General features: G+C 37.0%; 1 protein-coding gene across 2 annotated transcripts in view; it reads right to left on the bottom strand.

Moving 5' to 3' along the window:
- The window catches only part of pik3r3b (phosphoinositide-3-kinase, regulatory subunit 3b (gamma)), a 175,753-nt gene that overhangs the window by 88,286 nt on the left and 63,960 nt on the right, over positions 1-23,507 (bottom strand). For both annotated transcript variants that reach the window (XM_084425505.1, XM_084425506.1), the window contains exons 3-4: positions 11,329-11,424; positions 10,918-10,995 (exon numbers count right to left, since the gene is read on the bottom strand). In XM_084425505.1, coding sequence (XP_084281631.1) covers positions 10,918-10,995; positions 11,329-11,424 — 174 coding nt within the window. The remainder of the gene's footprint in view (positions 1-10,917; positions 10,996-11,328; positions 11,425-23,507) is intronic.

The following is a 23,507-nucleotide window of genomic DNA, read 5'->3' as shown; positions in this document are numbered from 1 at the left end:
CCATTCTGTTGTAGATTTGCTGGTGTGCTTGGGATCATTGTCCTGCTGCATGACCCATTTTCGCGCCCAAGCTTTAGCTGTCGGACAGATGGCCTCACATTTGACTCTAGAATACTTTGGTACACAGAGGAGTTTATAGTCGACTCAATGACTGCTAGATGCCCAGGTCCTGTGGCTGCAAAACAAGCCCAAATCATCACCCCTCCACCAACGTGCTTGACAGATGGTATGATTGTGCTGATATGCTGTGTTTGGTTTTCACCAAACGTGGCGCTGTGCATTATGGCCAAACATCTCCATTTTGGTTTCATCTGTCCAAAGGACATTGTTCCAGAAGTCTCGTGGTTTGTTCAGATGCAACTTTGCAAACCTAAGCAGTGCTGCCATGTTCTTTTTAGAGAGAAGAGGCTTTCTCCTAGCAACCCTTCCAAACAAGCCATACTTGTCTAGTCTTTTTCTAATTGTACTGTCACTTTAACATTTAACATGCTAACTGAGGTCTGTAGAGTCTGAGATGATTGGCAGATGCACTGAATTTTTCCACTTGTGAATAATCTTCCTCACTGTAGAATAATATAGCAACAATTGCTTCTCTAAGATCATTGCTGATGTCTTTCCTCCTTGGCATTGTGTTAACACACACCTGAATGCTCCAGACCAGCAAACTGACAAAACTTCTGCTTTTATAGAGGTGGTCATGTTTGCCTGTGATCAACTAATCAAAGGAATTTGATTAGCAGTGCCTGACTGCTGCTTTCCCTCTTAGTTCCTATGGAAGCAGTAAGAGTGTACCTAGTTTGTCACTGATGGCTTCTCCATTTTGGCTTTATTTTTGTTAAATAAACAATGACACTGTGTAATATATCATGTGTTGTTGTTCAACTGAGGTTGTATTTACCTAATTTTAAGACCTGCCAGGACCAGATATTTTTTTTTGTCCTAATATGTTAAACCATTAAATGAAAAGGGGCCATATACAGTATATATATATATATATATATATATATATATATATATATATATATATATATATATATATATATTAAAAATAAAGTAAACTAAATAAAAATACATCACATGTAAATCCTCTCAAACAGTTAACCATTATTGTATTCAGCAACCAGAAACTGCCCCTTGGTTCATTTGTGGTCCATTCAAGCTGGTTTATTGAAGGAGAAAATGTCAAAGACCAAATTATTTTCAGTGAAGTTTTCACATCAAATCTAATAATGAAGATTAAAGCTAATGGAATGATCCTGATAAAATGCCAATGAAAAACAGTGGTGCTTTTCTGCCTAAGGGAATTAGATTCACATGATCTCATCTTTCACTCAGTGGTGCCATGCCGGCAACCCAACTCAATCACAATGGTAAAAGCTGTGACTGTGTAGCATAAAAAAAGAACAGTTGTCAAAAAATCATTGGCCTCTAAATCAAAAAGCACCATGGAGAATAGTGATGGAATTAGTATTGTGTTTGCTCTGTGGTTCTTTACAATTCCTTCTTGTCAATATTTTTTTGCCTCATATTAACCTGTTGTAAATAACACTAAGATGTCTGCTGACATCCATTTGAGAGAGTCATACAGAACTGCAAGATGGACTGCATTTTACACATCTGACTGAGTAGCTTTGCAAGGACACATAACTAATTCAAGGTTCTGAAACTATTTACAATATCATATTTTAAAGAGATAGTCCATGTCTCTAAATATACCTAAGACAATATCAGCTTTATTTCAGAGCACTATTAGATAATTAACACAAAGCTCAAGTAAGTTCTAAGTTAAGTTGCTAAGATTTGCATGGGTTTGGATTGGAAAGGAGAAACAATCATCCAACAGTTTTATAATAATGAAAATGGATCATTACAGGTATTTGCATTGGCACACAAAATAAAATAAATAAGGAAAACAATACATAATTTTAATAACACAGAATGAGTGGCTTCACTGCTTTACAACTAAGGTTTTCAGAAAAAGTAATCAGATTTCTCACAGTGGGAATCACGGTCGATGTGTGTATGCATACAGAATGTTTGACTCAGTGCCACATTGTGATTTTATGTTTGAAGCTCCCACACCGTGACAGAAATGGATGTGGATTTTTCCATTTTTCCTTTTCTCTCCACTTGACTCACTTGCATTTTCACCCACACATCAAAGTGTTTCCTGCATGGCTTAGACGCCATACTGTGATCTCCTCATATGAACCAACATTTTTAAAACTGCGATCATCAGTACCAAAAAGGCAGTTCAATCTGCTCTATATCCATGTCCATTTTAGTGATCCAGATATTATCTAGTTCAAAAAACAAACTAATAATTAGTCTCACATGGAATCGGCACGCACAAGAAACTGCAACCAATGAGGTTGTAGTACTCCATTTAAAGGGATAGTTCACCCAAAAATGAACATTTTATGATCAATTACTCACCATCATGTCCTTACAAACCTGGATGCATTTGTTTCTTCTGTAGAACACAAAAGAAGATATTTTGAAATATCTATTTATTGTCCATACATTGAAATGTTGAAAGTCAATAGAGTCCATATTGTTTGGACCCCAACATTCCTCAAAATATCTCTGTTCCTTTAACACTTTTTATCACATTTAAATCATATTCCACAAATTTCTAAATAAGTGCACAAAATGCAAAAACAGTCCACAGATTTCGCCTAAGTCTACTAATAATACACTCCTAGAAGTGGTAACTCCCATTCCCCTATGATATTCATAACACTTTACCAGAATTACACACGCTTGGTGCCAGTCTGGACTGGAACAGTATAATGGAGCAGAGTACCTGACCCTGTCCAGGACACTTTCTGCCTTCGCATGTGCACATAAAGCCACGCAACACTCACACCATGTCAAAGCATTCTGTGGGTCAATCCACAAATTCATGCTCTACTAAGCTTTAACCCTTAGTGTTGCTATCTGGTCCATGATCTGTGTTCACCCGGCACTACCCTTGATCCCTCACTTCAATTTCTCTGTCGCCTCCTCTATCTTCCTGTCACCAGCCACTCTCTGAGCAACACAAGAGTCCCAGAGGCTTTTGTTTATGGTATTTACGGGTGCAAACAGAGAAAGGCATTCAGACAACAAGGCTCGCGGAGGACATGCATCGTGGCATTTAATGCCTTTGTGCATGGAGAATAACCAAACCCCAAATGGTCAGTTACTCTCAGAGTTTATTTCAGGCGATGTATCAATTTTATATATAGGCTACAAGTTACAACAGGGCTAAAGGCGCACTGGGGTAAAAGGCGCATTTGACTTTATTCTTTTTAAAACCACTAGATGGCACAAAAATTCAGCTCAGCGCATATCTTCACATCCGCTTTTGATGATGCACGTAAAAATTGGACTGATCATTGATGCGATCGCGGAAAGCAACACAAAGTTAAAAAATGTTGTAACATTTATGTAGCAAATGAGCAATAGTTTTCAATAACGAAATAATATGTAAAAGTGTGGTATTTGGGGTAAAAGGCACCCCCCTACAGTTGGGGCTAAAGGCACAATAATTAACTGATAATAAACAGCTGGCTGACTTTTCCAGTTGATGACATTACATGGTTAGATTCAGATGGTATTATCATATATCAAATTAGGTATCCACCTTAGATGTAATCACTATATTTATAATGAAAAAAAATATTATATTAATCAAATCATATAATAAAATTATAAATTTTCCAATAAAGGCAAATGAAGGATCTATGTGCAGTCAGTCTTTATTAGACAAAAACAAAAACAAAACAAACTGCTACTGTAGGCACAGAAGAAAACCGCAAGAGAACTAACACAACCAACCGTAAACAATGAAGGCACCAGAACAAGAACTGAAATGAACAGAGTTTTACACTGCCTTAATGTACTGTCTGAAATTTCCTACTTCCCACTTCTGAAGTTGTGATTACAAGCTTGTCCCATTCAAGTGCTTTGTTGTCAGAAAAAAACATGAATCATGGAGGACACCAGGTTTATTCTTGCCTATTTACTGGGAAAGTCCTATTGAAGCCAATGTGATTTTTGTCGTCACGTTCACTGACAACCAACACGCTTCAAATTGTTATTCATATATGTAAATATGCACTACTTTAATGTCAAGACAAGGCGATGTAGCTGTTGTGGGAAAATAATAATAAAGAATACCAGTCCATGTTTAAAGTTCATGGCACTTGGGTATCAAAATTATCCCCGAGCTTCCCAGTGGTAAATAGAACTTGAGAGGGCGTTCATGTTCCATTTTTTAACTAGGAAACTCATATTTACAAAAGTTCCAATAGCACCACAAGGCAGCATAAATAGACCAAACGATGGAGCTAAACAAGCTGTGTGTTCGTTGATATGTTGGGGTGATGAAGAGAGCTGTTCCAGTAAGGCGCAACCTTTAGGGACAGGGAGAGTAAAATAGCTTCAGAGATGACAGCCCTCATTCCTGTGTGACCACAAGACCCACTGTGGACCCGACCATGTTCCTCTTAAAACTGAACTCATTCACCTCCTTCATTGTTCTGTGATCTGACTCACAGACACCAAAACATCTTGCTGTTGTGGGTGTAAAACTGCTGAAATGACAAATACCTAAGGAATTTACATTTCTTCCGCAGAACACAAAAGGAGATCTTTAGCAGAATATCAAAAAACTAAACTGAAAGTATTACAATGTGGTCATTTTCCATTATATTTCAGCCATGTAATAGTTTTCTGTGAAGAACAAGTTGTTATTTATTCAAAATATAGTGATGACATTTTTGCTTAACAGCTGTGGTCAACATTCACTTTCGTTGTATGGAAAAGAGCAGCTTGGGCATTCGTCACAAAAAGGGATAGTTCACCCAAAAATGAGGATGAATAAATGTTGATAGCATTTTATTGTCATTCCAAACTTGCATGACTATACTTTCTTCTGCTGAACACAAAAGATGATATTTTGAAGAATGTTGGTAACCAAACTGTTCATTGTGATCATTGACTTCCATTGTATGGACAAAAAAAACAAAAAACACTGAGACATTTCTTAAAATATTTTCTTTTAAGTTTCACAAAAGAAAGAAAGTCATACAGCTTTAAAAGGAAATAAAGTAAATTACAGAATTTTCATTATTGGGTGAACTACCTCTTATTACTACTATTGAGTCCTATACTGTCTTACTGTTGCTGGAGCATCTACACTACATTGCCAAAAGTTTTGGGACGTCTGCCTTTACGTGCACATGAACTTTAATGACATCCCATTCTTAATCCGTAGGTTTAATATGGAGTTGGCCCACCCTTTGCAGCTATAACAGCTTCAACTCTTCTGAAGGCTTTCCACAAGGTTTAGGAGTGTGTTCATGGAAATTTTTGACCATTCTTCTAGAAGCGTGTTTGTGAGGTCAGGCACTGACGTTGGACGAGTAGGCTCGCAGTCTCCGCTCTAATTCATCCCAAAGGTGTTCTATCGGTTTGAGGTCAGGACTCTGTGCAGGCCAGTCAAGTTCCTCCACACCAAACTCACTCATCCATGTCTTTATGGACCTTGCTTTGTGCACGGGTGCACAGTCATGTTGGAATAGGGAGAGGCCATCCCCAAATCTTTCCCCCACAGATGGGAGCATGAAATTGTCCAAAATGTCTTGGTATGCTGAAACATTAAGAGTTCCTTTCACTGGAACTAAGGGGCCAAGCCCAACCCCTGAAGAACAACCCCACAACAAAAGTACCCTTCTCCTGGCCAAACCCAGACTCGTCCATCGGATTGCCAGACAGAGAAGCATGATTCATCACTCCAGAGAACACGTCTCCACTGCTCTTAAGTCCACAAATGTTTGTAGAAGCAGTCTGCATGCCTAGGTGCTTGATTTTATACAACTGTGGCCATGGAAGTGATTGGAACCTGAATTCAATTATTTTGAGGGGTGTCCCAAAACTTTTGGCAATATAGTGTATATCGTAAAACAGACACTGTAGATTGAAACTAAACCCTTAGAACTTAGAAGATGTTTATTTTGTTAGCATTCTTAATATTTTTAGACAGTATAGTCTACATAGTAAATGTTTACCACGGTAAACAAAGTGACGTCAAGCCTGAGGTCAGGTCAGTGCGTCTCAGAGGTTAAGAAATTCATAGAGGTTTTTGAAAGACATGAGGGTACACATATTTTTTTTTTAAACTAAAACGATGGCATTGTTTATTCTGCTCAGTGCTGCAAGTTTTTTTGTAGATCAAAAAATACATTTAGACACCACAAAAACAGTCTTGCTCCTTTTGTCAATATATCTGCCATTTTCCTTGTGTATACACTCACAAACACAAATACCAGCAATGTGCAACAGTACAGTTCATGACGCCTGTGGAGCGCCACTGTTTACCCTCTGGGTTGGGACAGGAGTGCGGTGAGCGTGCATTTGTGTATGTGCGAGCATGCATGTGCAAGAGTGGAGAGAAGGTGATGAGTGTAAAAAATGAAGGGGAGATTTTCACGTAAACATCTCAGACGATGAAAGCAAGGACAAGAAAAGCCAATGCACAGAGAAGAGGGACACGCACAGACTCAAAGCAATCAACAGACAATGAACTACAGAATACTGCACCAAATACAGTAGGCCTCATTATAAAACCCAACAGACTAAACCTCCCACTGATTAAAGCTGCAGGTCATTAAACAACTCTAATCTAATAAAGTGAAAAGATGGCAACTTTGCAAAAAAAAAAAATCTATCTTAATTATATAAAATTACTCTTCCTGGGCTGCTGATGAGAAAATGTGTTTTGACCACAGATAATAGATGACAAAAGTCTAAAATGATTAAAATTACCCAAATAAAGAGAGACAAATAAGTAAACAGAGGAAAAAGAAAGCAAACAAGAGCAATAAAAAGAAATAAAGCGAGAAAGAAAAACAAGGAATGTGCATAAGAGACGGAGGCACTGATATGTTGTTATTCAGTTTAAGCTGCTGTAAACTCAAAATTTAATTTGCTCTGGTTTGGCACTGTGCATTATGTGTCCCCATCCAATCAAGTCTTCGAGGAGGACATGAAAAGGGAGCGGAAATGAGCGAATGAAAAGGAGTAGTTCAGAAGAGGGGAGAAATGAGAGAGAGTGGAAAAATAGAGATGATACAACTGTGGCATTACACTGCAGAATAAATCTTTGCCAGTTATATAACATGCATGTCATTGAGGACATTTGGTTTTAAAAAGGTCATATCATTGATCATTTCCTTGATTTTTTTTTTTTATAAATCCATCAATCTATTCTTCCATCCATATATCTATCCATCCTTTCATTCATTCATTCATCCATCCAACTATCTATCCACCTATCCAACCATTTATCCATCTATCCATCCAACTATCTATCCATCTATCTACAGTATGCACACAGGACGAGATCAAGCATTTAAAAACAGAATGAAACAGAATGCAGGTGTCCCGATATACTATTTAAAATGTTAACCTCTGTTAACTTGACATGGCATCTTAAAAGTCCAGCACTCATGAAAAAAAAAAAAAAAAAAAAAAAAAAGATACATCACAACGTTCAGTTAACCTCTTTTAACTTGACGTGGCATCTTAAAAGTCAAGCACTCATGGGAGGAGACACACACACAAAAAAGATGCATCACAACGTTCAAAAACACTCACCTAGTGCATGTACGGTATAAAAACTATTTACAAACTGTGCAGATTGATGCAAGCGTGCATCTTTTCTGAACGGGCCCTAACTCAGCGATTTGATCGATCAGAACATCTCTGTCAGGAAACTTTAAGAGCCAAAAAGGCTGAACAAGGGAGGAGTCTGGCCACAAGTATGTGTGTGTGTGTGTGTGAGAGAGAGAGAGAGAGGAAAGAAGAGCAATTAAGGGATGACATCATTGTTAGTGATCACTTCCAAGGCTGTATCTGCAGAAAAGAGGAGAAAGAGCTGGACAGAACAAATGACATGGATGGATTATGCAGGTAGAGTGAGCGTAAACAAAACTAGAGAGGCAATCTTGCAGAAAGGTGAGAAAATTTCCAATAAGACTGCTGAAATGTCACATCTTAAGTCTTCAAGAGTGAATGATAATGGTTTTGTTAATGGTTAATGTAAAGGTGAATGTGCATGCGATGCATTATACATGCCAAACATACCATATAAAATTAATATGCACAAATAATTACATATCTGTGGTCTTTAAACGGCATGCATTTACAAACACAGAAAAAAAAAGAAAAAAAAAAACATCATTTACAATGAAAAACTAGTATAACACCACCCGCAGTACAAAGTGTTCCCTGGGGGCACTGAACCGTCTCCCCTCAGAAATCTTTACAACTTTAGGACGTATTAATCAAGACAATCGCTAAAAGACTCCAATAAAACAAAGGGTGTGGAAGAGCTCAAGCGGCAGAAGCCCCTTCTGCCCAAGCTGACTATAAAACGCTGGACTCTAATAGGTTATTGACTATTGCATATGAGACAGGATGACATCACTGGCAGCCAATGGGAGAGCAGGAAGTGCAGAAGATGAGAGCAGTGTTTTTAATTTGTGCTTTGCTGAGCGCAGCTTCTCTCACGCAAGAAAAAGACTAGAAATGCGACCATGATGAATGTCGATATTAATAAACGGAAGGGAATATGGGCTTTTGGCATGTTGTCGAGTGGGCACGGGTCAGCCGCCTCTCCGTGTGCCTGTCACTGTATCCAGGGAGACTGGAGCTGGAACCAATTTTCTTTTCCTGATGACTGTGTGTGTATGTGTGTGCTTTTGCTGTACACCAAATGCATATTCACGCACACAGGCAAACGTTCGTCAGTCCTCCTTGACCATTAGTTTGAATTTACTGCATATGCACTTGTCGATCTTCGACGCACCTGAATCATGAGTCATTCCTCTCTCTGCTCCTCTCCACTTCCTACATGAAACCTTTACTCTCTCGTTCTTTCTCGTTTCTCTAAAATATGTATCCTCGTGGCTAAAACGGCTTGCCGTCTCCATGACAACACACTGTTGATCCACAAATCACAGGTTGGTTAGCACAAGCTCTAGCTGGGTGACGTAATGTTGTCTCTGGTCTTCTGTGGCCACTGGACTTCACCACTTCTTGGCAGGGCTTTTAAATGGCAACCATGGAGCGTATCTGCCAAAACACTTATAAGAGTGTATGCAATGGTGTGAGTATTTCCACACTGAGTAACTAACCCGTTATATAATGACAGGAAATGGGTGATGGATACATTTTGTAACGTTTCACGGTTGGCTTAATTGTGTTCATTCCAGTGAAAGGTTAAACTTATGGTTAGATGTGAATGGAAATATTTACAAAACAAAGGTTAGGTTAAAAAAAAAAGTGCATATAATAAACATATCCCATACACCTCAATCAAATACATGAAACATATATACTGTCAGATCCAAAAGTCTGAGATCCTCAAGTGCAAAAGCTTATATTTTGCATTTTTCATTATGGATTATACCATCAGAAATTATTATTATTTTTTTTTTTTTATATATATATGAATTTATATTTATGATGTCTTCCTTCTAAGGTAATGGCAGCGGTACTCAAGCTGACATGAACCTTAGATTTTCAATGTGGTCACAGATTTTCATGGACACTTAATGGATGAGTGTTTTGCAAGGGTTGAATTAACCAAGGGTTGTAAGTGGGCCATGTAACATGACAATGACCCATACAAACGAAAAAGCTCTCAAGAGGAAATAGAGAGTCGTGTAATGATCAAATCCAATCTAAACCTGTAAGTTGATAAGTGACTGTACTTGAAGTACACACAAAAACATTCTCAAATATACTGAAGGAGTTTTAAAGGAAAAACTAAAATGCAGAAGGTCGATATAAAAAAGGTTAACCTTTCCTACACCACTGTAAACAGTCCTTACCACATTGTCAGAGCACATTCATGTCAAACAGTCACGAACTGACAACATCCACCCTACCCTCCCTTTACATATAGTTCCTCAGTTCATGAGAGTGCTTATGTGTCAGAAGACATATTTTAGAATCTGTGCAGAAACTTGTGAAAGACCCTTTGACCCATTGTGGAAGTGTGCAGATGTACTCCAAACAAACTGACATGAACATACCCTGGTCATGATAGTGCACATGTGACATTGTCAAACTGGAAATGACTTAAAAGGTTGTGATGCTTAAGTTGTGACAACTAAGGCTTTAACAATACCTGTGCACACATGTGCTATATATGGAGTCAGGATGTGGGGTTTTGCACACATTTCCATGTATATCTGCACTTCAGTGGCATATAACAGATGCTGCAAGCACAATCTCTAACAAAGTCTCTCCTTGAAATGGAATAAAATTCTTAGTCTGAAACAACAATAGTATGTGATAAAAGGAGTTTTCTCCTATGGGAAATCCATGCTCTGCCTAATCATTTTAGTTGAGAGGAAGAGGGGTGTGTGTGTGAATATGCATGAATTTGCTTCATCTAATCCAATAGTAGTGCTGAGGTTTTTTTTGGAAGCAGCATCTCCCAAAAAAGTACGGAGCCAGAGCACTCCCTTGTGGTCCTTAATAAGAACTTCAGCTAAACTTTTCAAACTTTAACAACAGTTGCCTTGATCTACACTGCTGAAGACAGGAAGGCACTCCAGTGCTCAAAAAACAGTTTATATTGCGGTTTTCTTTTCATGTTTTCATGCATCTTACACTTCAGCTTGTCTTTCTTTAATTTCCTTTTTCAACACACACACAGAAAATTCATGATTACAGTATCAATTCATTTTAATTAAGCCTATCAAGATTTGCCAAATAATCAATTCAAGGAAACTGTTCAACTGCAAACTATAATTTTTGATTAATAACTAGATGCTTATTACATCAAATGGGGCTGAACATACTAGTGTAGATATTCTGAAAATAGCATGTACAGAATAAACCACTTATGAACCTGACCTGTTTCCAAAGCCTGAAGTAACTCCGGTGGTCCAATGGAGGTCTGGCCAGACCGGTAAAGTGGCTCATTCTCCCAGTCTTGAGAAAAGGACAGAGGTCAAAGGTCAGTCTTATAATCTGATGTGTTATGTTAACAAAAACCTAAATTGAACAGTAAATTCCCATTTGTATATGCCCAAAACAACATGGTATTATCACGGTACCCTACTACCATAGCATATTTTGTATGTAATGAACTAATTCAAGAAGAGTTATTTTTATGCAAAATAATATTTCATTCATGAGGAAGGAAATATGTAATTACTCAGTCAAATTACCCATCCCCCCCATCCCCATCTTTAGTTGCTAGACTAGTGTTTAACTCTATTTGAATAGTTAAATTAGATAGGTGAGGCAGAGGAGCAAACTCACCCAGTCTCTCTAGAGCCTCCGTCAGCCTGAGCACCACAGCTGGGGTCTGGTCAGGCAGAGCGCACTGCTCTACAACATCTCCCTTTCCACAGGGGCCTGTCAGAGGAGGAAGGAGAGGGAGAGAGACCATGATGAGAAATCCCACTGGTGAGACCACATTCCCTGATTAGGTGGCTGCCTTTAAACCCACATCTTATCTCTCCTTAGGGAACAGTCAGGTTGTCATTCTCACAAGCATAGTAGATATGCAACATAACACTCAAGCCTCAACCTTTTACCATTTAAAATTACATTAAAGTATACATTAACATCAGTTATTACATTATGAACTCAAATGAACTAAAAATGAATTTTAAAAATGAACATTAAAGAGATAGTTTATTTACCCAGCTGCATGTTGTTCCAAACCTGTATGCACTGATTAAACACAAAATGGAAGTCGATGGGAACTGAAACTGAATAGTTTCTTCAAAACATCTTCTGTTGTCTCCAACAAAAGAAAGTCCTACAGGTTTGGAATGGTATGAGGGTGAGTAAATGATAGCATCATTTTCATTTTTGGGTAGACTCTCCCTTTAAATCCAGTCAAATATAAACATTTTGTCCCAAAGGATTTTTAAAATTCAGTATATGACATGTCCTCCAGCTGAATGAAATACAGTGCATAATGTATCATAAGCACTATTGTCTCTTCCTGTCTCCAATGTCCTTCCACTGAGCATTGACCTTCTGCTAAGGTTACAGTTGTGGAGAGTGCCCATATATCTCTATATGTGGCCACTTATATGTGTTCAGAATACCACAGATAAAATCCTTGATGGGGTCAGATTTTTAGTTTTGCTGCCCACTTGCAGAGCACAGTGTAAATGACACTTTGCTCATGTGTAAGAAACATGTCAACCTTTACATGACACCCTGTCTATGTTGTCCTGGGACACTAAACCTGCCGCACATCGCCAGAGTACGAGAATGGTGTGGAGTGGAAGCGGAGCATGTTCTTGTTGTTATTGTATTACACTAGACTAGCCTTTAAGACAATTAGCCATTACAATAAATGAAATATGGAATTAAATATTATTTAAAAAATTATATTCAAATGTAATACTTTAAAATAATTTTCCACAGTAAACGCATTAGGTATAATAAACTAATAACTGACTTTTTTACAGCATATGTTAATCTAGGTTAATGCCACTTTATTTATATACTGTTGTTCATGATTAATCATGTTGGTTCATAAAAAAAAAGAAAAAAAAAAGAATTTATGCAACTTAAATTGTTAAAAATGCATTAATATATATAGATTTAACCAAGATTAATAAATGCAGTAAAAGTATTGTTCGTTGTTAGACACTGCATTAACTAATTTAATCTTATTTAAAAGTGTTACCTATTCAAAATGTTTAAGGTCAGGATGACAAAAAAAAAAAAAAAGTTAAAGAATGCTAAAAGAAAAAAAAACAAATGATGCAGCGTTCCATTCACATATGCAAAAAAGTCTAAAGGTCATATTATAGTAATGCATCACCCTTGCACCTATATGGAAATTACATAAACATGACTTTGTCTTGTGCCTAGACATTCATGATTTTAAAAGACGGAAAAAAAAAAGGAAAAAATAAATAAATTAACTTTATTATTGTCATGTTCTGTTATTGTTTCAGTTTAATTTACAGTAACTTTTAGTTGATATAGTATTATTTCCTGTTTCCTTATGTTGTCATAGTTGCTAAGCATGTTTTCATTTGTTGTCATGGGTTTTCATTGTTTTGATTGATTTCTCACACCTGTTCCTTATTTAGTTAATTAGTTCACTCCGTATATATTAACCTTAGGGTATATTTACACTATAACGATGAAGACCATTTTCAGACCTCTAAAACTCCATTGTCGTGTAAATGAACAGCCAAAATGCATTAAAGGCTTTCCGGTTTTAGTTGACAATGACGTCCCTTAGTTTTGTTCAGCTAATTTTCTGGTGTTGACTGTGCTCTAGCACACTGCTGAATTGTTTCTTGTGTTGGATTATTTTCCTTTGGTTTTGTAAAATAAAGTTAAGCTGCAAATTAGATCTGTTTCGCTTCACCTTGTCTTCTTCCTTATACTGAATGTTACAGCTATATATAGAACTCAGGGTGGGATTCCTTTCACCTGTGAGCAGGAAACTGAATTGACAAATACCAACATAGTTAAACTCGTTTACATCAGTGTGCGTTTTATAAAGCCATCGTAATCTATCCATTTACACTGAATTTCCATTTGTGTAATAATGAGTGCTCTGATGAGAAATTCTGACAGAAGATGTTTTTCCTCCATTATGTGAATGATGAGGTCCATGAAACTGTTAGTGCTCTTGTAGTGCTGTTTGCAGACTCTTGTGAATTATCGCCAGTGACAACACTAATTAGCACTGATGTACCACCTGCCAATGTCTACACAGATACCCATACTATTTTTCAGTTTTTCTTTCTGTAATTAGGAAATGGCTGTTTATTTAACAGAATCTCACACACAAGCATCTGTTGACAGCAGGAAAAGTTTGTGTTCCCATGCATGGGTGTAATTTGTGCACTAATCTGCACAGCAGTGGCCCCTTCTTGTACGGTACCCCGCTTCAATTTTCGCACAGGAAAACTACGCTACGAGGTGGCAATACGTTTCTGTGCTGCGCTGATTTAAGTTTTGCTTGTTAAAGCACCATGATTTAAGGTTTAGTTTAAATGTCAATCATATAGGACACTTTAAATCTAACCAGAAGTATCAAGCATCTGCAGTAAAGGAACAGATAAGGCTCATCATTACTCTTGACCTACCATATGCAAATGTATGTAAATTGCTGTGATCCAATAGTAATAATAGTTGAGGCTACAGGAACAGGAAAGAGGGAGATGATAGTGATTAAAAAAAACAAAAAAAACAGAAAGATTAATAAGAAGTTCCTCTGAGGTTTTGATGCAGGTGGCACAAAGACTTTGGAGGCTCGAGATTGCACGTTAACGGCGGAGCGCATTGGTATTCCAACAACACACGGTGCATTTATTTGCTCCACATCCTGCTGGTTTCTCTATGGACCTCGACAAGTGACGCCTTATGAATGAGCAAACAGGTCACAGCACGGTGGGAGGAATCATAATTCTCTCTCTCTCTCTCTCTCTCTCTCTCGTTCCTTTTGTTTTAGAAGCCTCACATTCCTTAGTGGTTGGTGAGCTAAGATTTATAAGAAAGGAGATTAATGTGGAGCTGTTGTGTGTAAACTATATAGTGCAAAATAGCGTAACTGAAGATGTAGGACTGATATCTTATAATTGCAGGAAAAAGTATGTGAACCCTTTACCATGGATTTCTGTGGAAACTGGCCATACAATTTAATCTGATCTTCAACAGTCTGCTTTAATAAGACACAATGATACATTTTTGTGTCTTTATTGAACACAATGTGTAAACATTCGCAGTGGAGGGTGGAAAACATATGTGTGAATAATGTATTGATTTGTTTTGATTTAAGGATTTGTCTATTGAAGCAAGTAAGATCAAATTTTATGGCTAAATCATGCAGAAATGCATGTAACTGTAATGTAAATGATTTTCGCAGCACACTCTAAATCACTATGAAAACACGTATGGTAGTGTACTGTACCGTATCATTTGTTTTAAAGCTGTATCTGAAGTGTCCCGCTCTGTGCAGCATGCAGTCTTACGTATCAAAACAAACTCCACGAAGCATCAGTGACTACGTTTACATGCAGCCAATAACCCGTTCAAAACCGGGATATTAGCAATAACCCGGTCGCGCACAGCCATGTAAACACCGGCAAAAACCCGGATATGCTCATATCCCGGTTTTTAAAAACCCGGATATTACCCCTGGGGTACCCCTTTTCTAACCCGAATATTTGGTCATGTAAACGCGTATCGGTGTAAACAATGTAAACATTGATTTGTGTTCTGCGCATGTTCTATTCGCAAGGAATAGAACTCTTTTGAGTAGAGACGGCGCATACAGAAACCCGCGTGCAGTATACCGGAAGTAAACAAGAAGTAGAGGTTAACATGGCGAGACGCAGCACAGCACCACACTTTTGGAGCGAGAAGGAAAGCGCAAACAAAGGCGATCGCTATCTGCCCCTAACTATTCATTATCCGGGTGCTGCTGCTGTTGTTGTTGTCTTTGAATACAGGAAGAAGAATCGGAAATGACGCATATTGCGTCTTAAGGTTGTCCGTACGTCCTGACGCTAACCGTGCGTCGCCGTTTACATCGGGATATTCCCAACTGATTACAAATTCCATGTATACAGGAGTAACTCTCTCTGCTCACGCATGTAAACGGGTTATTCCGAATGTTTCAGAAACCCAAATAGTGACCCTAACCCGACCATAACCCGGATATTGGCTGCATGTAAACGTAGTCAGTGATAGTTTTTATTTCGCCTCTAGAGGTCGTTCTCATACTGTATAATGACAGCAGACCCTTCAGCAAAGGACACAACACGGAAAAAACTATTGGAATGGATTTTTGCCGTTTTGTTCCAACAATCGGTTATCAGTGCCGATTAATCGGCAAGACCTATCAATCGGTTGACCTCTAATGTGAAAAGAATACAATACAAAATAATGTATTCATATTTTTTTTTATTTTAACATTTGTCTATAATGCAAGTAAGGTCAAATTTTATGACCAAATCATGCATAAATGCATGTAGTGGCGCTTTTCCACTGCATGGTACGGCCCGGCTCGGCTCGCTTTTCCACTGCAGTTTAGTACCGCTTCAAAGTGGGTGGGATTATAGACTGATCATTGTTGCACCACCTCTACTGCCGCGACATCATCGGAAATGCGACAAATGCACAACACAGGAGCAACGGAGCATATCGATGGAATGGTGCTCTTGATTCTCGGAATGTGAATGTTTTTCACTGCAAGATGGAAAAGTTTGTTTGTTCGGGTTTGGCGTCTCGTGTCGCAAATCCAAAGACGCAGTTAGTAACGATTCGCTCTGACCAATCAGTGATCTGCAGTGTTTACACGTCACATTTTAGTATCGGTACGGCTCGCTTGGAACCTCAATCGAGGTGGTACTATTTAAGTGAACCGTACCGAGCCGTACCATGCAGTGGAAAAGCGCCATAACTGTATTATATCCAAATAGTGTTTGCTGCAGCACACTCTAAAACACTGTGGAAAACAACTGTAGGCATCGGGAAATCATTTAAGACATCTGACTTGGTGTTTTCCTATAGTTTTTTCCCATGCATTTCAAATTCAAATTTCAAACAAAAACTTTGCCCTTTGATCTGTACATTTATGGCACTGCACGTGTGCGCAAAGACCTTCACGTTTATGTTTGTGTGTTTGTGAAAGCGTCACAGGTTGTTTGGCTTTGTGTAGAAAGCGGTGGGCAAATTTCCTTTCAATTGGAGTGCTACTATGAGTTTGGTGCTTCAATTAACGTCACTGTCAGAAAACATCACTGAGGCAATTTCTCAAAACGTGAGGCACAAGCTGATTGGTGAGGGACAGCAAAGAACAGAGGAACAAGAGGGAAAGGACAGAACATGGGCAAAGCAATCTAATAAAATGACGCTGTTGTTTAAATACAAATGCTACATTCGAGAAATTGTTATTATATATGCAGTCCATGTACAGCGATAACAAAGTATAAGTTTAGCTACAAAAACATAAAAATGAAACCATGTCTTAACCAGGCAACACGATAAAGCAACAAGTGCTTTATGCTGAGTAGCCTCTCCTACAGTTAAATCCCATTGGCCAGAAAAAAAGGTATGCAAGCTGTCACTGGGGCTGTACCCTTTCAAAAGATACACTTTTGTACCTAAAGGGTGCATATTGGTACCTTAATGGTACATATTAGTACCTAAAAGGGACAAATTAGTACCTAAAAGGAACAAAAGTGTACCTTTTGAAAGGGTACAGCCCCAGTGACAGCTTTCGTACCTTTTTTTCTGAGAGTGACATGGAATGCACAATATATCACATCAGTTATTGGCAATCTTTTTTAATATTTGATTACATTTGCTGTAATCTAATACTCATACTTAAATCTCATTTTAAAATGACTAAAATAAATAAATAAATCATAATTTTATAATAAAATGTTAAATTTTTTAGCAATTATACACTGCCGTTCAAAAGTTTCACTTTTATTTATCAAGGACACATTAATTTGAAAAGCAACAGTAAAGACATTTATAATGTTATAAAATATTTGTATTTCAAATAAATGCTGTTCTTTTGAATTTTCTTTTAATCAGAAAATATATCAAGGTTTGAGCAAATATATTAAGAAGCGCAACTTTTTTTCAACATTGATAATAATAAGAAATATTTCTTGAGCACCAAATCAGCATATTAAGGCGAGACACGGCAGGCAAAAACATCGTTTTTTTTTTACTGGTCAAGTTTGAGATTTGGGGATATTTGTCTTCAATAACATGTCTTCTTTCAGACTTGTGTTGAAAAAAGTCCGAAATACACATTTAGGTCTTTATTTTATTACACTTTGTCTGTTTGCGTCTGTAGATTTCTCATAAATTCAACAAAAGTTCGCGTTCTTAATCAATACACTGCTCCGCGATCTCTGCCGTCAGCCTGTCATCAGAAGCACCGTTAGGAAGCTCTCTCTCTTCTGTACAATCCTGTCAGATCCAAATATGGTCATTTCCTTTTTATCAGCAACCAATCGTGAAAGTAAAAGGGCTGAATGCGCAATCTCATTGGCTGATGAAAAATCTTTAAAGCCCTTTTTCTCAAAATGACTTTTCTCTCATACTCCAAGTCCGAAATCTCCACTTCAGTAGCACCTATATACACCAAACTTTCCAGACTTGTACCTAGTTATATTATGAAGACATTTACAGAGGGATTTGTAAATATATTATTCCTAGCCTTATTTATATAACATTTTATTCCCAAAAACATGGCGAAAATCATTTTTTAAGGCTATTGACAGTATTTTCTGATTTACAGGATAACAAAAGTAGATATCCATAAATCCCTCTGTAATTTTGTTCCCATCTAATATGTGAACACAATGAAAAAATATTTTTTAATCTGGCTTTATCCAATACTCAGATATCGTTTTTTAAAATACAAATTAGTGCATATTTGATTAGATATTGCCTGATTTGCATATTTAAACATTAAATTACAGAAAACTTGTAATACATTTTTTTCTCATCTTAATGTAGGTAATCAACTGGGAAAGTTTCATGGTGATATCTGCTAGTTAAAATTTTTACCCTATTCACCTGTAGTGTCTCGCCTTAAAATGATTTCTGAAGGATCATGTGACTGAAGACTGGAGTAATGAAATATAGCTTTGCCATCACAGGGATAAATTACATTTTAAAATATATTAAAATAGTAAACAGTTATTTTAAATTAATTTCACAATATTATTGTTTAGATTAAAAGTGATAGGGATAGTTTTTCATATTAAAACACTTTTTTAACTGTTTATTTTTCAATTGCTTCGACAAACAAATTTCAATATCTGTTATTTATCAGTCATTAGCGATCAGTTATTGTGATAAAATTTAAATAATTATCAGCTTAAATTGTGATACATACATACACAAGGATGCGTCGATATACACACACAGTAAATTAGATATTGGAATTCTGATTGGCTGTGTTTGTGTCAAGTCATGCAGCAGATTCGCATTCAAAGCAGAACGCCAAACTGCTCGTCACTGAAGGCCTGTCACATAGCGCCTGCTGTTACACATTTGCAAGCATTTTTCCAAGTGCTTTGCAGTTCAAACACATGCTAATTAGCTTGCAGGTAACTTTAGACAATCTAAAGATCTGCAAAAACGAAGGTCAAAGCAAACAAAACATGTAAAGGACCTCTAAGGGAAATACATCACCACTTAATATCTAATGTTGATCCCATTAGAGGCGTTTATGAGTGTAAAGTACGAGACTATGTTAAACTGTGGGGGTGTCATTGTCACCGTACAAAACTTGTGTGTCCCCATCCCAGCTGCTTCCTTGAGAACACATGAGCCTATCAGATCTTATCCGTTTTCTATTAGGAGGACAGAAAGCAATTTCTCGGGTTTTCATTGCCCTGTGAGCGTGTGCGTGTGTGTGTGTTTTAACAAGCTGTGGTCAGGATGACAGGGAATTACTGAATGGATCAGCACTTCTGCACAAAGCCATTAAGTGTCCAAAGTCAGGGGTCAGCTAGCTGAAAATGTGGGAAACACAACATGTAAGTCCCCACAAACACGAGAACAAAAATATCCTTTCACGCCCAGTTTTCCATAAATTAAAATAAGTCTACCCATACATTTTTTGACTTACCAAAGCATATTCAGGACCTTATCAGCACTATTTACTCATATTCTGCACGCATTACAACAATTGCCCTTTATTAGCTCATTCCCTTTGAATGTGCGATACAGCGACCTGCTCTTTCCTTATATCATCCTCACGCCCTGACTTCACCAAGTTAGATGAGTTCCTAGGTCAGCATATTTTGTTGATCCAGGAACAACATTCCTGTCTGAAAATGTATTCCTAATCATATCCCTACCCCTAAACCTAACCCTACCCACAAGTTATCCCTAAAATCTTCTACATCAGTGAATAACACTGATGTAGAAGAACCAAACCCTTATTGTAAGCCTAAACTTGGCACAAACTGTAAACTTGTCCCTCGAATCTGATTGGTTAATTGGAATGTTGTTGTGAATGTACAGAATGTACTTTGTGAAATCAGGTTCTTTATCTTGTCCACCCCACACAGAGCAATATATCGCAGTGACCACTAGGGGGTGCCACACTAGCCACAGTGTCTCAGTGATCCAGATATATGAGCCTTTGTGTGCTGCAGTCTGCAGAAGTGTGTGGGACAGAATTGTATGCTTTGAAAGGACAAAAGAATGGTGCAACTGGTGCACTAGTGGGATCTTACATAAGATTCTGGAAATATTTATACTTCAAAAAAAACACACACAAACCAGACAGGGGCTCAATCTGAATGTTAGATCAGATTTCAAGTTTTGTTTCATCATTTGGGACGTGATGTGTATGTCAGAGTGCGTAATATTGATCATGATGCATCATATTTTTCAGGGTTTTCATACTTTTTGATTCCAAGTACTCCCAAATAAGATGATTAGTCCCTTTTGAAGGACCCCCTTAAAGTGTTGTTATTGTAAACTAAACCTATGAAAAAACAAAAATTATATAATAATATAATATTTAATAATATAAAATATAATATTTAAAATATATATATTTTGACAACTAACTGAAATAAATAAGTTTAAATGGAAGTACTGAGATTACTAAAACTAAAGCTGACATAAAAATAATTAAAGCTAAATAATACTACTACTACTACTACTACTACTACTACTACTACTACTACTATTACTACTATTACTACTAATAATAATAATACAAAAACACATAACTAAAATCACAAAAATGTAAAAGCTCATTCAAAATATTAATAAATAGCTGACTAGTATATAAATAATACTAAAATTACACTGTCCCCTAAAAAAAAGAAAGCTATCATTTTCATGTATAAAGACCCATTTGTACTGTGTGACATAATGAAAGGCATTTGTTCTGCAAAATTAATAACTAGCTTATTTGTTGTTATTGTACTAAAGCTAAATCAGACTATTAAAAAAATCTTCTAAAATCTGTTTTTCACTTACTATAAGAAAACTGTTAGATATACAATTTGTTAATTCAAATTTATTTGTATAGAGCTTTTCACGATAAATATCGTTCCAAAATCAGTTTTAAAGTTAAACTTCATAACTCTAAAAATATAGAAAAATTCTCTCAACTTTCTTGCAGCACACTGGGGGTCCTAAGACCCCAGTGTGAACCCTCTGATCAAGATCTATGTGCGAATATACTCATTTTACTTATGCACTGTAGCAAACATTGTATCACTCACATCTTAATTCATTACTATAGCAACCGATGTAGATGCAACAGATATTGACTACACTGTTTGAACAAACGGATGAGATAACATCACTTGCAGAATGACAGCGGACAGCCAGATTGAATTTTGAAATCAAATAAGGTTTGTGTGCACATTCCACACATTACAATCCAGATATAAGACAACATGAAATAAAGATCCAGCTTAGAGCTTCTACATAACACTCCCTTCATCTCCTATGATATGATGTCACACAGTAAATCGAGCTTTGTACATAAAACCCGGCGCACAATACCAACGATTCAGACAAAGAGAGCTGATGGCACTCAAATGGAATTGAGTATGAGGAGGAGGAGGAGGAGGAGCAGCAGCGGTCAGACAGATGAAGACTTGCAGCTACAACGGTCTTGCCAAAGTGATAAGGGATAAGTCTCTTCCAGTAAATCTTCAGAATGTTTTTGAAGGATTTATCCTCCGTTCTCCCTCTCTCTGTCTCTCTCTCACACACCTATAGCCTCCTCCTCCATTACAGTGTAAAATTGAAACTCTCCTCTGTTTCTTTACCTGCTCGGTTCCACTGTGTCAATAAGGGCTGTTTAGCCTTTGACCCTGCCATCGGCTAGAGTGATGAAAGAAGAGGAACAATCAGCTCACACACAAAGGTATATGCTCACAAATAACCCCATGAATGAATGAATGAATGAATGAGGCATTTTTATAGCGCTTTCATTTGTACTACTGTACACCCAAAGCGCTTTACAATCATATCAGGGAATCTCTCCTCAACCATCTCTCCTCAACCATGAACAAGTATGAACTCTTATTAAAATGCAGTAAAATGGGGCTTTCTGATATTTCGCCTTATGGTGAGACACACACAAGCACGCACACGCACACACAACACACACTCGCACTCTACAGTTTTTTTAATTCATACAATCCACATCCTTATAAATCACATGTGATAGCAGGTCCCACCCCCTTCAACACAGGAAAGATTACCACAGCATCTTTCCAAACTGCCTCACAAAATAGCATTTTACTCTCTCACACACACACACACACACACACTGGCATCAATGCATTTGAAATATATATATATATATTTTTTAAGATAATGGGCAAAATATGTCATTGAAAATAATTGAATTTAGATGCACTATCCAAACCAATTGTCCATATAGATAGAACCACCCAGCTCTTCCCTCAGTATTGATTATGTGCTCATTGTCTATTCCTGAAGGGATAAGAAAATACATTACACAAATCAATAGTTCGCACAAATTTTATCAGGTTCATGCAGGCCGAGATTAAAATGATTATGAAGTGTGGGAAAGTGATGCCAAGAGTGAGACTGTCAATCTATCAATTTTTTGAACCATCTCAGTAAATTTAAAGACCATGAAGAGCCCTCTGGGATAAAAGGGTTAGCTCTCATATAAAATGTGTGATAGTTCTTATCTGGACTGATGTCTTTATTTTATCAACCAACCTAGGCTCATTGAAAAGACATGTCTCGGTTACACTTTATTTTAAGGACGTAGTTACATTGTACTTACTCAAATAAGTAATATTAATTAACTACATGTACTTACTATAGAGTTACGGATAGGGTTTGGTTTAGAGTTAGTTACTTGTACTTATGCATAATTTACTGTTATTAAGTATATTAAGTTATTAAGAACATGTAGTAATGCGTACGGCACCTTAAAATAAAGTGTTACCAATGTCTATACATTCCAAAAAAGTACCTATATATGGGTCAATGACGTGACGGGTCATTTTTTTGTGCAAAGGCCTTAATAATAATAAAAAAACAAACATATAACATCCAAAGTATGTAAGGTAGTACAACTTGATCTCTTTTACTGAATCCAAAAGGTTTTAATTATATTTTACTACATATAAAGGTATTTGAAAGATTTTGAAGTGTCAAAAGGTCATTCGGTAAAAACGATATAGTAAATATGTAAATGGAATAATATTTTTTTTAATAACTAAAGGAACTACAATAATACAAATATAAAGCAGATAAGGCTCTTTTTTTTTTACATTTAACCTTTTCTCCTTTCCCTGTGCAATGTTTTACTTGAATATGTTGGAGTGTTTAGAGTAGTCCAATAAATGATTACATTTATGAGATCAGTGATAATTTGATTTAATATTTCTTCTGTGGTACACACTATATACTATAATCTCAACATCAATGTCAAATCAGTTTTTAACTTTCAAATCAGTGGT

Source organism: Rutilus rutilus (assembly GCF_951802725.1).
Source record: "Rutilus rutilus genome assembly, chromosome: 12".
Taxonomy (NCBI): Eukaryota; Metazoa; Chordata; class Actinopteri; order Cypriniformes; family Leuciscidae; genus Rutilus; species Rutilus rutilus.
The sequence above is the reverse complement of the archived record's forward strand: the minus strand, read 5'-3'. Positions and strand labels throughout refer to the sequence as shown.